The sequence below is a fragment of the Plasmopara halstedii genome (assembly GCF_900000015.1).
Source record: "Plasmopara halstedii genome assembly, contig: Scaffold_322, whole genome shotgun sequence".
NCBI classification, from domain to species: Eukaryota; Oomycota; class Peronosporomycetes; order Peronosporales; family Peronosporaceae; genus Plasmopara; species Plasmopara halstedii.
In genome coordinates this window covers 566,397-579,619 of record NW_020187243.1, presented here as the reverse complement: position 1 = coordinate 579,619, position 13,223 = coordinate 566,397, and the positions used below count along the sequence as shown (strand labels likewise).

The following is a 13,223-nucleotide window of genomic DNA, read 5'->3' as shown; positions in this document are numbered from 1 at the left end:
TTCTTTCTGGGGTAGCTCACTTAGACATAGACTTCGTGAGGTGCGGTCAAAAGAGGTCTCTTGGTGCGATGAGAAAATGTAAGAGTTGGCAATAGGAAGTGTGGTTCGAGAAATACTACCGGAACAGCAAGTATTCGCAGTGGAATTTATATATGCGCAATACCTTGGTATATAATGAAACCATCGTATCCTCAGTGAGATTCATACTTTGATGATAAAAGTGTAACGAGTTGCGTGCTTTAGTTTGGTATATGCAAATTTAGTATATGCAAACTCACAACGCTGTTGTCGCCTGGACTTGAAGCAGAGCTAGAAAGTACCAAGCTGGAGCATCATGACGAAGTTTCATGATGTGTACTTAATACTACAGGAGCAATAATCTAATGTAAAGAAAGGGTCATATGACCAATGCTCACGCTCTGCGTTTAATTACATAAAATTAGTGAGTGAAAGCAATATATTTAGAAATATTTTCAGCTAGCAATAGAGAAGCATGCCAAACGGTTACATTAATGACCTGCGATAGACCAGATTTTCAAGACATAGTGTGCCGAAGGAAGTCCTCAATCATAATAAAAGCAAGCGCGATGAAAGTGCTTGCATTGACCGACTGCTAACAGTTGCTGAAAGCATTCCGGATCGGGGTTATCAAGGATATCAGCTATTCACGATAGCCAATTACGTACGAGATACAGTTCCGCTATGGGTAAGCCGCTTCCACGACTGCTTGAATCTTCTAAAATGAACGTCATGTAACATAAACATTAGCGTGAATTAAAATCGTTTTGGTATTTAGACAAATTCACAGCCTTACTATATAAATGCCAATGTATCTATTGATTAAAAGCCTTAAGTTATTCTCATAATTCACGTCGTATTGGCACTTAAAAGTTCGGTACCAGTCATATTGATATGCGCAGAGGACTGGTTTCACTCTCGTGCAATATCCCGCAGTTCTTCTGTGTCAATACCTGTTACACTAATAACTTGCTGGTCACATCGCAAATCTAGTATTGCTCGTAGCAAACAGTTGCTACGGGCTACGAAAGCTCTTTGTAAAAGCAACCAGGTTACATCTCAACTAGAACTCACAAAACTTTATACTAATTTTAGAAAACGGTTGGACATAAACTTCACCTAATTGGATGATGTGGTGCACACAGTAGTTTAAAATGATGCACAGCAAATTCCGCATTCAAATGGCACATTGTACATTCAATCTCGTAGCGCTGGCTGCCGCGATCATATGCACCGAAAGGTACGAGTTTGACAAGTTATTATAGAATATGTACATTAGTTTGCTGCATCACTGCTACAAATTTGATAACATCAAGCGAGATATTGCCAATTATCTACTGATTCAAACGTGATGATTGCAGTTTAGATCTCTCTCACCAACAACTAACAAGAATCACGAGAACTAGCAATTTATTTGCATTCTACAATGACAATCAGCTCGTCACAACAGTCTCAAACTCGAATCTTTCGCTAGAATCACATTTATTACTGCAAAACAATTCGCTCACGAACATTCCACTATCGCTCTTCCAGGCCGCTAATAATGTCAATTTCATGTACGCTATACACTACAAGATGATTATTTTTATACTGACAGAATTCCTTTGAACATGCTTGATACATACAGAGACATTTCTTATAATCCTCTTGTTCATCTCGAAGCAGGTTCTTTCGTCGGGATGCCGAATCTCCACATTCTTCTGTACGAACTTTTATGGAGAGGGGAATGGAATATACTTTGACTTAATTCTGTCGTATTGTAGGTGCACAAATACAAATATTACGGTGCTACCCGATAATTGTGTACGTCACTGCCCTCAATTACACACGATCTCATTCAATCAAAGTACAATAAATCAAGTTGAAGAACAAGCACTCACAGATTTAGCAGCATTACATTCATTGGATCTAAGCCACAATAAGCTTGAAAATATCCCAAGTACATTGTTTACAGTCTCGACATCGTGGAAAGCTCTCGACTTTTCGCATAATTATATCCAAGAGGTTCCATTTGGCATCCGAAATGCTGTGGCTGAAGGATTTATGTATGTCAAACGTGACATAGATATGTATTGAACGATCTTGTTTGTCTGATTGAATACTTTGGCAGCTCCTTCGACTACAATGCATTGATAGAGATTGAAACGGGTGCGTTTGCTGATGCCTCGGAAATTCATGAGCTTCGATTAGCGTCAAATGCGATCTTTACACTCAATTCGAGAGCTTTCGTCGGAATGTCAGCACTTCGAAAGTTGTGCGTACACTTTTGAACTATGACACATGACAAATTATACTGACAAATTTGAAGCAGAAATTTAAGTGATAATGTCATCTCTTTAATTGATATCGACGCATTTGTTGGAGTAGACGGACTCGAGGATCTCATATTAGACACGAATAATATTCATCGTCTGACTCTATCGTCTATTCCGAGTGGCTTAAAGCGTTTAGAGCTGCAAAATAACTTATTGGATGTCATGCCAAATTACCCGGATGACTTTAAGGCATCCCAGCTAATCTATTTGTACGTATCGCTATCAGTAGTATGAAGATTCATCTTTCTCAAATGAGTTCATGAGACTAGAAATCTCAGTCACAACTTCTTGTGGTCAATTTCGACTAATGATGCGCTGAAGCCTTACATTGGACTTAAGACATTGTAAGCCTTATGTCTAATATTCCAATATTACCTTGGAAAATTTTTCTTACTTTGGCTAAAATGTGTTTCAGAGATCTCAGCAATAATCGTATCGTGAACTTCAGTGGCGCTGTCTTTGACCCAATTATGACAAGCATCGAATTCATGTGTGTACTACTTGCAAGCTCTGCCTAAGGTTCAAACTTATTGACTGATGGAATGTTAGAAATTTTGACTCGAATCTCATCACGTCGATTCCGAGCACAAATTTCATCGCATTAGTCACGAAACTACGGACAAATATGTATGGACACAATTTGTCTTCTCGGTTTCTATCGCTGACACTAACTTGATGTTGTGATAGAACCTTAAAAAATAATCCTGGGATTGGCTGGTCATCAAGCACTATGCGTCCGCATTGCCCGGGTGGAAGTGTTTTAAACAAACTTGTACTCTATGTAGCATCTCAATCTACTGATAGTGTCTATCTCTACGGATGCATTCAGTGTGTTGCTGGTACCTTTCACGATAACTCGACTGGAAGCTGTACATTATGTACACAAGTCTCTCCACGAGCGTATTCGGAAATTGATGGCGCGACAGACTGTTTGTACTGTCCTTACTCGTCTGACTTGGCACTTGGTCGAACACATTGCAACGACTTTCAATGCAACATTCTGTGTTGGCTGACAATATCAATGAGCATTGCGATTCCAGGAGTCATTTTCACTAGCAAGTTTTTGCTTTATTTTATTATGAGAAGCTCCAAACACTCACGTCAAGCGAGTATCAAAGAGCAAGAAGCAATGAACGATTGGCGCATGGGACTTTTAATGCATGAATTGGCTGATTCTTGCACTCCAAGTGATTCGTTAATGAAGGATGAAATTGATGAAGAAGCATCTGATCGTGGTGAAGTGCCTTTAAGGATCTATGATCTTCCAGAAGAGACGAGAGAATTAGTACTCAGTACTTTACGAGATTATTTTCAAATTCGCAAGGAAAAGCGATGGCAAGCACTCTCCATTGAGGAACATGAAAGAACACGTGATTGGCATGACGTCGAGTGGGAAAGTTTTCACATGCATCGAATCCTCAGTCGAAGTTATCATGGTGAAGTCTTTCTGGGTGATTACTGTGGAACGCAAGTCGTTGTAAAACGATTGATGACACTACGATTCAACGTTAAGGAATTAGCAGATATGATCAAAGATGTAGAGTTGATAAGCTCTTTTCACCATCCACACATTGTCACATGTCTTGGGACAATGTGGTCGAATAAAGAGCATTTTTGCATCATTTACGAGTACATTAAAGGCGGAGACTTGGCTGCGATCCTCGAGATCAATGGTCTGGATAGTCTTGATCGACATGATGCAGTACTATCACAACATTCAGCATCTTCAGATGAAGAAATGGAGTCTCAAAAAACGATTTTTCGCATATCGAAATCTGCGCTTTTAATTCGATTTCAAATGGCACTCGATATTTGCATGGCACTCGTATATATGCACACCCAAGGCATTTGCCACAATGATTTACGAAGTCGAAATATCTTGGTAAATGAAGTCTATCGTTGTAAAATAGGTGATGCTCGGCACTTTAGTCGCGATGAGACGCACCATGCTACTCATGTAACGCTTACGGAAAGCGTTGCAGTAGAGTCGGATGGAGATTATAGCGAAAATTCGGAAGACACGCGATTGTTCCAACCAGAACCGGAAGTTTCTCATATTGATATTTCTCCAACACTATCGTTGGTGGCTCCAGAAATATTGCAGCATAATTCTCGACATCTTCATGTGGACATTTACAGCGTTGGAATTGTACTGTTGGAGCTTTGGTTTCAGTCGTATATTAACATTCGAAAGGATTCGTTAAATGACGACAATAAAGAGCGAAATTATCCTGATAAGATGCAATTTAATAGTCACAAGACAGCCAGAAATTCTACCGACAAAGGATGTTCCGATCCGAGGAATATGGAGCACAATGCTGCAATGCATCACTTTATTTGCAAATTGCGTATGCTCGCGAATGTTAGCACGGATTTGGAAGCTGATGAAAACAGTTTTGGTACAACAATGACTTCTTCATTGACTCTTTCACGTTCGTCTTCGAGCGCTGTTATTGATATAATGTTAAAAACTATTGAAGATTGTCTACAAAGTGATCCAAAACGTAGACCAACGGCCAGTGCGCTCGTACATTTATTTCAACGATTTGTTGACGAGATTAATGCAAGTAAATAAAGTCGGAAACAACCCGACCAGACCTTTCCAGAATTCCATCACTCTCATGAGTATATCATCATGGTAGTTCAACAGGGTACTCTTGAGCTTCGTTTGATGTTTGAAGGACAGCAGATTAATGCGTGCGCACACCATGCTGGCTGTAACACTACTCTTCAAGATGGATATCCCATTGAATACACAACCATGTCGTCTTACACTCGGTGAATGCTCTAAGGTAACATTGTCTACGTCTACACTTGCTTCGCGTAACGTTTAATGTCAAGCAGACATGGATCGAATTCTAAATCTGAAGCATCGACACTAAAAGCTGAAGAGACAGGCATATCCAAAGACGCCAACCATCACATTGAATATTGATTTCAGGATGTGAAAAAACAGCCTATTTACGCTGTGTGAACGTCAGATACACTTCTTGAGCGTGCTGCGCGCTCATGTATGCGCTGTAAAAACGCCAATGCTAGACAATCTTTGCCAAGACGCTATCACGAAAGCTAGAGTATGTGATATGGGATTTGATTTTCTCTTTTATCTTATTTTGGTGGATGACATTCTTATTTTGCTTGCAGCTCAAATATAAAGTTTTACTGTTTCAAATAAACTTTGAGTGTCATGCAAAGGTGTAGTCAACACTTTCACTGTAGAAACACATTCTTTGAAGAACCCTCAAAATTTGTGAGATGGCTTGTATAGTAAAGCCTTACAAAAACGGCAAGGCGGGATGTTGATTTGAGCGATTCCAAAACCTGCTGACCCTTTATGATTGTACCGATAAGTAGAAGGTAAACTATATTATAGCCTCCTCAATATTAAATCCAAATCATTAGTCTTATCATAATGAATATTTGCTATGAACGGATCCCATAGTCTGATCTTTGTGAATGGTAAGACAATGGGAAGACGATGTTCTTGAAAAAACAGATCCTTACGACGTGGAACTTCCTTGGACTATTTCTTTGTAGAATTCTGAAATCTATAGCGCTTACAATCGTACTCCACCTGTCGATTAGGCTCTAAACAATCATGGGCGCCAAACCATTTGTCTTCATTGAGCAGCCAAAATAAATTATACTATACCTTGTATGATGTATAAAAACAAAGTATAATATATTACAGGTTCTACGAGGTGGGAGGTATAATTTAGCTAAATATATAGCAATTTTATTTGTCGTATCAATTCCGTAGCAGCTCTTGTACCTCATCGCTCACGTCTCAGCGCATCGATGACATGATTTTTGGCTATTAAATTATCGTGCGGCCTTTAAGTGCGCACGCCAGTCAGACGCTGGCTTCGCTCCCTAGCTATGCAAAAAAAAATATTTGAAGATATTTTGCAGCAATCAAATAACTGTTTTAAGTCCAGATTTTTCGCATACGACGGAAATTTTCCGTCGTATGCAGTTGTTTTTTATATATCACAGTTACATATTCAGTTTAAGAATCACATCTGCTTGTACTAATTTATAGCTTCAAAGCTACACATACCTCTTTTAATGCCTCAAGTCATGTGAATCAGTCAAAAGATCTTTGATTAGGCTTCAAATCAAATCCAATTACGTGCTAGCAACTAATACGTATGGCTAATAAATTGACAAGATCACTGAGACATTGGGCTTTTTCTAAATTAAGTAACGTTGTGAAGGTACATTTAGAATCCTTTTGAAATGGGACGGTACAACCAAGTCTTTTGTTCAGATAGTTAGCTGCAGCTTTCACTCATGTCGCGTGCGACGGCCAGAGATGGCTGAGATACGTTTCAAACTGCTTCACTTGATGTTTTCTTACATTGTCATTCTCCTTTTTCTTCTAAACGTCTCAAGACGAATTTGATCAAATCGCGTAGTCTTTCACTCAACCACTTTTTCTCCAAAATGTCCGTCTGGCCATGTACTTCAACGAGTAATGAAGGTCTTGTGAAGAATTTAAACCGTAAAAGTGTAATCCGATCAAATGATGTGATTCATGCTATGATGAAGACGGATCGTGCTAATTATGTAGCACAAGTGGAAACTCCAGATGGTGGACAGATTGGTGAGTTGGCGGCGTATCAAGATAGTCCCCATCCTATTGGGTATCATCAAACTATCTCAGCTCCTCATATGCATGGTCATGCAATGGAATTGGGATACGAAGCGATTAAAAACGTCAAATCTCCTCGTATATTAGATGTTGGGGCTGGTTCTGGGTATCTTACAGCATGTTTTGGTCGATTGGTAGAAGGTCGAGGTGGATTGGTCTTTGGACTTGAAATTGTACCTGGATTGGTCCATTTTGCAAAGAAGAATATTCAAACTGCTGATAGCGATTTAATAGATCGTGGAATTGTGTCTTTGCGGTGTCATAATGGATGGGATGGACTACCAAATGAAGCACCTTTTCATTTTATTCATGTTGGAGCTGCTGCTGAGACTCCACCTCAAGCTTTAATGGATCAATTGGCAGATGGTGGACGTTTGGTAGTACCATTGGATGAGCCACGTGGTGGTCAAGTATTAGTGGAAATTACACGACACGGTACAAGTTACTCGCAGCGTCGTTTATTTGGTGTCTGCTATGTGCCACTTGTTCGTGAACGTGAGCGCAAGATGAGCTAAGAATGTTTTTTTGATAGTATGTAGTAATGAAAGAGATTTCGTAATACTAATGTAAGATTTCTAATTTGGGAAATATCAAAATTGAGATTATTTCTATATTATGCATCTAATACATTATGCAATTGTTCGACAAAGTACTGAATTTCGTTCATTTGAATCTCGATCACTGCACTTGTAAACCCATTTTGTCGAAAATTTGCCCCAGTTTCACCTGCTGCCAATTTAAATGCCGTACCCAAAGTACTGCAAACATTAAATTATAAAAAACGTCAGTCTTTTCACTCACCTCTGAAATCACATAATAACGTACTTTCGATGAATTTCGCCAGGTGTGGATGGACATGTCAAGCCAACAATCAAGAAACAATTTTGGACTGGATTACGTGTAATCAGCACAAGTGGAACAATAGTTTTCGCCGTTCTATCAACCGTTTCATCGTCATCATCTCCATCTTCTCCGTCTCCATTTTCCACTTTTTTCCGTCCTAATCCATTTGTCCCACCCCATTTTCCACTTGCACGATGCACATTGAGTAAAAACAAAGCTAATTGGGTCAAAACATTTGCATGTGCAAAAAGTTCTTGTTCTCGCTCAGGAACATTAAGACAAACATAGCGAAAATGTTTTACTCGCACAATTAATTTTCGTTCCATAATTGAAAGTCCAACCCGTACAATCGCTTGTTTAAGTGACATGGCAACTTTAATGCCACTTTCCATTAATTTGCTCGATGCCACAGAGTGGCATGCAAGTGCTGTGTGTGCCAATATAAAATTTTGTTGCCGAAAATCGGCGTTGGGTACATTTTCGTCTGTACCCGTACTGCTATCGTCCATATTGAATTTTATGATAGAATCAAGAGTACCAGACCCCCCTGTCCAAACATTTTGTTGAGACCGTGTTTCTTTCTCAAACACTGTCGCCACATAACTCTCAGGTGCCTCTAATAATGCTTGTAATCCATACACTGCATCAGCGGCACACAATTGGTACTGAAATGCAAATATGCGTCGAAAAGACCCATAAAATAGGTCATCAAGCCCAAACTCAGGGGCCATTTCTTGGGTCTTGTCCCGCAACATTTGTTTCATTTCTAATGGCATGTAAGTAAATTTTTGTTGACTTTGTCGTAATGAAAAGCCCATACGTGCAAGAAAGACATGTAATGCTGTATCTCCAGCCTTTCCACTTGAATCAAATGCATTTCGTGCACCTACACGACGTGCTTGATTGTGATAAAGTCCAAGTTTTGATGCAACATAATCAGAATAATACATTGCATCATATAAAGACCAATGACGATAACACATAAAACGATATTCATCTTCAAATGTTATTTTTCCATCGTGATATCCTGGATGTCGATCATTTTCAGTATCAAGTTCATTTGAAATGGGAGCATCAATTGCTAAAACTTCATCTTGAAAGCGTGAAATCATTAAATTATAATTATCGGTAGCAATTTCTTCAAGTAGAAATTGTTTTGTAAGTCCAAGAATTGCAAACCAAAGCAAATCGCGTTGTGCACGATTCACTTGTTGTGCTAATTCAAATGCTATCGTTGCAGCAGGTGCACCGTGAAATGATCCACGATAATAGCGTAAAATCTCTTCTCGACGTCGTCGTTTTATCATTCCATCACTTTCTTCAACTGGTTCATTAAAACTCAACTCTCGCTCTTTTCTTCGTTTATGACTTTCTTCTTTTTCTTCGTTCTCGTTTTCTTCTTCTTCATTCTCTCGTTTTCTCTTTTCATTTTCATCTAAAGTATCTTCAGTACGAAATTCCACTTCTGCTTCTTCTTCACTCTCTTCTTCTTCACTTTCTTCTTCTTCTTCAAAATCTTCTACATCCAAATCATCTCCAAATGCTGGATATTCTTCCAATGTCAATGCACCATCATCAAACACAATAATCTGTTGATGTTCATCATATATATTTGCTAAATGAATTGGACGATGACTATCAAGTATATAACATTTCACACATATCGGAAGACCTAGAACTTTTGTCACATCCACAATCGCACCACAATTAAGCATAATAATCGATCGTAAATCTCCACTTTGTTCGATTCCATCAACAGTAGAAATTCGAGTTTCACACGCCTGATAAACATCCTCATACCCTCGTACAGCAAGTAGTGAATAACTCAACATATCACCACGTAATAATCGTGTGAGGATCTCAGCAGCACATAATGCATCAACATCAAATGCTACAAGAATTAAAATGCTACAATTCCCACCAGATTGAAATGCATCATGTTTAATTTGACCATAAGCTGCGTGAAACTCTTCGCGTGGCCATAGCATGATTTTACCCAACGCATAAAGGAAGACGAGAGTAATGTGAAAAACATAATATACGGCAAACCTGATTGATGTACAATACATATAGAAATACAGATTACGTTTTGAAGTGTAGGGTTGTACAAACTCGTCGATACGTGTTCATTTCTCGTCTTTCCACCAAGTGATAAGAAGACACGTAACTTTTGATCAGATCACGTAAAGTTATGTCGCTTGATTTCTCGAAAGTTGAGAATAATCCTGTCCCTTTGATTGCTGAAAAGCATAATCAAAACGTCGCGTTCGTTGTGTACCGTAACAAGAACAAGAATGTTGTCGTGTATGCTGCGAATCTACTTGAAGATGGTACAATTGATCCTGCGAATCCATTGGATGTATATTGGGTCATGTTTGAACAAGATGGCCATCCACGTGAAGATCTTAACATGATTGAGCGCAATACGGCGTATGGAGCTACTGTGAAACCACGTCCTGGTCATCCTGGTGAATATGAAGTCACACTTACGTCGTTAAAAGACCGCGTGATCTACCTCTCTATTGTGGATGGTAAGCCTGTAGGTCGTGGCTGTATCAATGGAAAAGAAGGTTGTACCCTTGAGCGTGTATTTGTCCTCTCAACTTCGTCGTGGGGTATGCCAAAGGTACAACACATTGAGATTCACGGTAAAGACGCTGAAGGTAACGCCATTATGGAGAAAAAGATTCCGTAATTTTTCAAAGTTACGATGTTGAAGATGATTTTAAAATGTAATAGAAAAATCAATTTGCGAATTGTAATTATTTAAATGTGTAACTTACAAAGAAGTGTAACGTGTGAAGCCTATTTTTAGCGAATTGACGCTTGTTGTTATGTCATGATAAGCATTTGGCGTTCATTAAAAAGACGTGGTTTTGGATCAACATTTGCAGTTAGAAGACATTAGTGATGACGGATGTTGAAGACTCGGCTGTGAATGATTTTTTATTAATTCTCGAAGAACATCGCAAGAATTGTGAGCGACTTGGTAAATACGTTGAAGCGGAAGTAGCAAAAAAGCGTCTTGAAGAGTTAAAAGTTCATGAAGAGAATCGACGAAAAGAAGCGATGCGATCACGACAAATTGCTGAACGATTAGGAGTAGAAGAAGCTCATACGCTTGAGTTTCAGCAATTTAATGTGATTTGGGACCAAACGATGGAGGCGTATGAACGCAATGTTGAAACTTTGATTGTGAAGATGAATGAGAAGCAAAAGACTGAGTTACTAGAATTTCAAAAGAAGCTGTTGGAGAAAAGTCATAAACCAAAGTTTTCAAAGGATCTGCTTAATCTTCGACGGATTGAAGAACACTTGGCACGTCAAAAAGAGTACGTTTATGGAAGAAGACCTTTTTTGAAATGAGGTTCATTATGTGCGAAATATGTAGTTATGGTGAAGCACACAAAATTAGGCTGAAGTCAGAAGCTTTAGAAGCTTGGGAGCTTGAAAGATGGCGTCATTTAAAGCAGCAGGAAATGTTTCAACGCGAAGCAACTTATAAGCAACGACAAAAGCAGGATCTTGATGCACTTCAAAAGCGCATACAATCTGGAAGAGAGGAACAGAAGAAACAGCGTCAGATAGACCTTGAACGGTGCGTTTCTATTTGATTTTGAAATCTTTCACATCTGAAAATTGATGCTCTTGTAGTCTCTTACAGCGGTATCAAAATATTAAAGCAGAGCTGCAGCAACAGCAGAATCTAGAGCGAATTCGGCACGAAAAGTCTGCTCAGCGTGTAGGAAGTAATACGAGATAAGTTAACACTTGGCTAGCTAGCACTTGATTTTCTTTTACCTCTGTCTAAGAACATTTGACATTGCAGTAGCATATTCGTTCTCACTTCGATGCATGACATGGCTTGAAAACATAAGTCGCTTAGTCTCGTCGCACTGCTTTAAACGCCTTTTTATTCTGTAGCACCATATAGAGCATTGGAAGGACCACACCCAGTAATAGAATTAGAAATCCAGTCACGTAGGCGCCCGACGCGTATGACACCGACACTTCATTCATCCTTCAGAAAATAGAAATAGTCAGCTTATTTCTTATTTTTTTGGTCCTAATAAAAATATTGTACCCAATTGACAATTGGTGGTCATTTCATTTGATTAGTGAATATGGTGCGTATACAGCCATTGCTGCGCTCGATACAACGAGGATCTGGTCGGTATTTCTCATCAACAATTGTACCTGAGACTGAAGCAAAAGGACCACCATTTGCTCGCTACTTTTGGTACACAACGGGCATCATGTTAGGCATTCCAAGTGTTATTGGTGGCGTTTTCATTTACAATTTACAAACGGACGACGAATTCTACTACCATTTTAACAACCGATATCCAGACTTGATCAGTTTGATTAATAGATATGTGCCATTAAATGAATCACTACTGGAATTAGCTAAACGAGAGGATATTGGGCCGATAGGGTCGACGGAAGAATTGATGAACGAGAGTAAGTAGCTACTATTATTTATATAGTTTGAAATTAATAATATTATTGTCATTTTGTAGCAACACAAGTGGTGGCAAAGCTTCAATCAGGGCAAGAAGTTCGTATTCAAGTACTAGGTTCAGCTAGTCAGAAAGAGATTGAGACACTTGCTAGTAAAGAATCAAGTCAACCCAATGATCCAGTTGTAAGTATCATTTTTGATGAAGGAGAAAACAAAGAGAAACGAATGATGGTACCTACTACGCAAGAAGCTTGGCCACCTGCACCACGTATTACTTGGGGTAGTGCTGCTAGCTTGCAAAAGACAAAAAAACCAATTGATTCGGTTAAGGAGTTACGACTTCAAATTGAAGAAATACGTTCTCAACAAGCGGCAATTGAAGAATCTAAATTTGCAGGACGTGATATTGATGAAGCAGATGAAGAAATTGCCGTGCTGGAGCAACGAAAGATTGCGTTAAAAGAACAACTTCCACCGAAGCGATTTCTGTGGATTTTTTAAATTTGAAGAAAGAATTTTAACTTGTAATGTTGATAATTGTTCTTTATAGATGTAGGTATGACTAATGAGGAGTTTTATTGAAATTGATAAAATATTAGTTTGTCTGTACATAGAAACCCAAAAAATCCAGTGAAATTTATTAAAACTTTTCAGCCATAAGTGTACACACATGTATAACATAAACGTTTCTTCAATCATAGAAATAACGTTAAATCACCTTACGAAATGGCGATGACTGTCTCGATTTTCAGGCTTTCCAATCACGTGGTAGACTCTACAGCAATCAATTAGAATTAAGGCTGAGATTCACAGTCGATAAAAGCGCGACATCTAGAGAAATAATGTTATAACCACCAATAAATACGGGACGCATGTTTCTCCAATCATGGTAATAATCACTAAAGGCGGTAAAAAACACTTGCTGACCACC

At 38.9% G+C, this 13,223-nt stretch overlaps 5 protein-coding genes across 5 annotated transcripts; 4 read left to right on the top strand and 1 right to left on the bottom strand.

Moving 5' to 3' along the window:
- Positions 1 to 1,199: 1,199 nt before the first annotated feature.
- On the top strand, positions 1,200 to 4,908 carry PHALS_08255 (tkl protein kinase; the record flags this gene model as incomplete). Its single annotated transcript, XM_024723573.1, has 10 exons — positions 1,200 to 1,258; positions 1,380 to 1,574; positions 1,646 to 1,720; positions 1,782 to 2,063; positions 2,129 to 2,272; positions 2,330 to 2,542; positions 2,603 to 2,677; positions 2,749 to 2,823; positions 2,883 to 2,960; positions 3,021 to 4,908. 10 exons carry the CDS (start codon positions 1,200 to 1,202, stop codon positions 4,906 to 4,908), a joined length of 3,084 nt encoding a protein of 1,027 aa, XP_024574536.1.
- Positions 4,909 to 6,779: 1,871 nt separating this feature from the next.
- PHALS_08254 (protein-l-isoaspartate o-methyltransferase) lies at positions 6,780 to 7,502 on the top strand (the record flags this gene model as incomplete). Its single annotated transcript, XM_024723572.1, has 1 exon — positions 6,780 to 7,502. One exon carries the CDS (start codon positions 6,780 to 6,782, stop codon positions 7,500 to 7,502), a length of 723 nt encoding a protein of 240 aa, XP_024574535.1.
- Positions 7,503 to 7,600: 98 nt separating this feature from the next.
- On the bottom strand, positions 7,601 to 9,137 carry PHALS_08253 (cell division control protein 45; the record flags this gene model as incomplete). Its single annotated transcript, XM_024723571.1, has 2 exons — positions 7,601 to 7,745; positions 7,813 to 9,137. The coding sequence occupies 2 exons, from the start codon at positions 9,135 to 9,137 to the stop codon at positions 7,601 to 7,603; spliced, it is 1,470 nt and encodes a 489-aa protein (XP_024574534.1).
- Positions 9,138 to 10,021: 884 nt separating this feature from the next.
- Positions 10,022 to 10,525, top strand: PHALS_08252 (uncharacterized protein; the record flags this gene model as incomplete). The annotated part of the gene is made up of 1 exon (XM_024723569.1): positions 10,022 to 10,525. The coding sequence occupies one exon, from the start codon at positions 10,022 to 10,024 to the stop codon at positions 10,523 to 10,525; it is 504 nt and encodes a 167-aa protein (XP_024574533.1).
- A 215-nt stretch (positions 10,526 to 10,740) lies between these two features.
- On the top strand, positions 10,741 to 12,793 carry PHALS_08251 (uncharacterized protein; the record flags this gene model as incomplete). The annotated part of the gene is made up of 5 exons (XM_024723568.1): positions 10,741 to 11,162; positions 11,222 to 11,428; positions 11,485 to 11,572; positions 11,970 to 12,291; positions 12,351 to 12,793. The coding sequence occupies 5 exons, from the start codon at positions 10,741 to 10,743 to the stop codon at positions 12,791 to 12,793; spliced, it is 1,482 nt and encodes a 493-aa protein (XP_024574532.1).
- Positions 12,794 to 13,223: the final 430 nt, after the last annotated feature.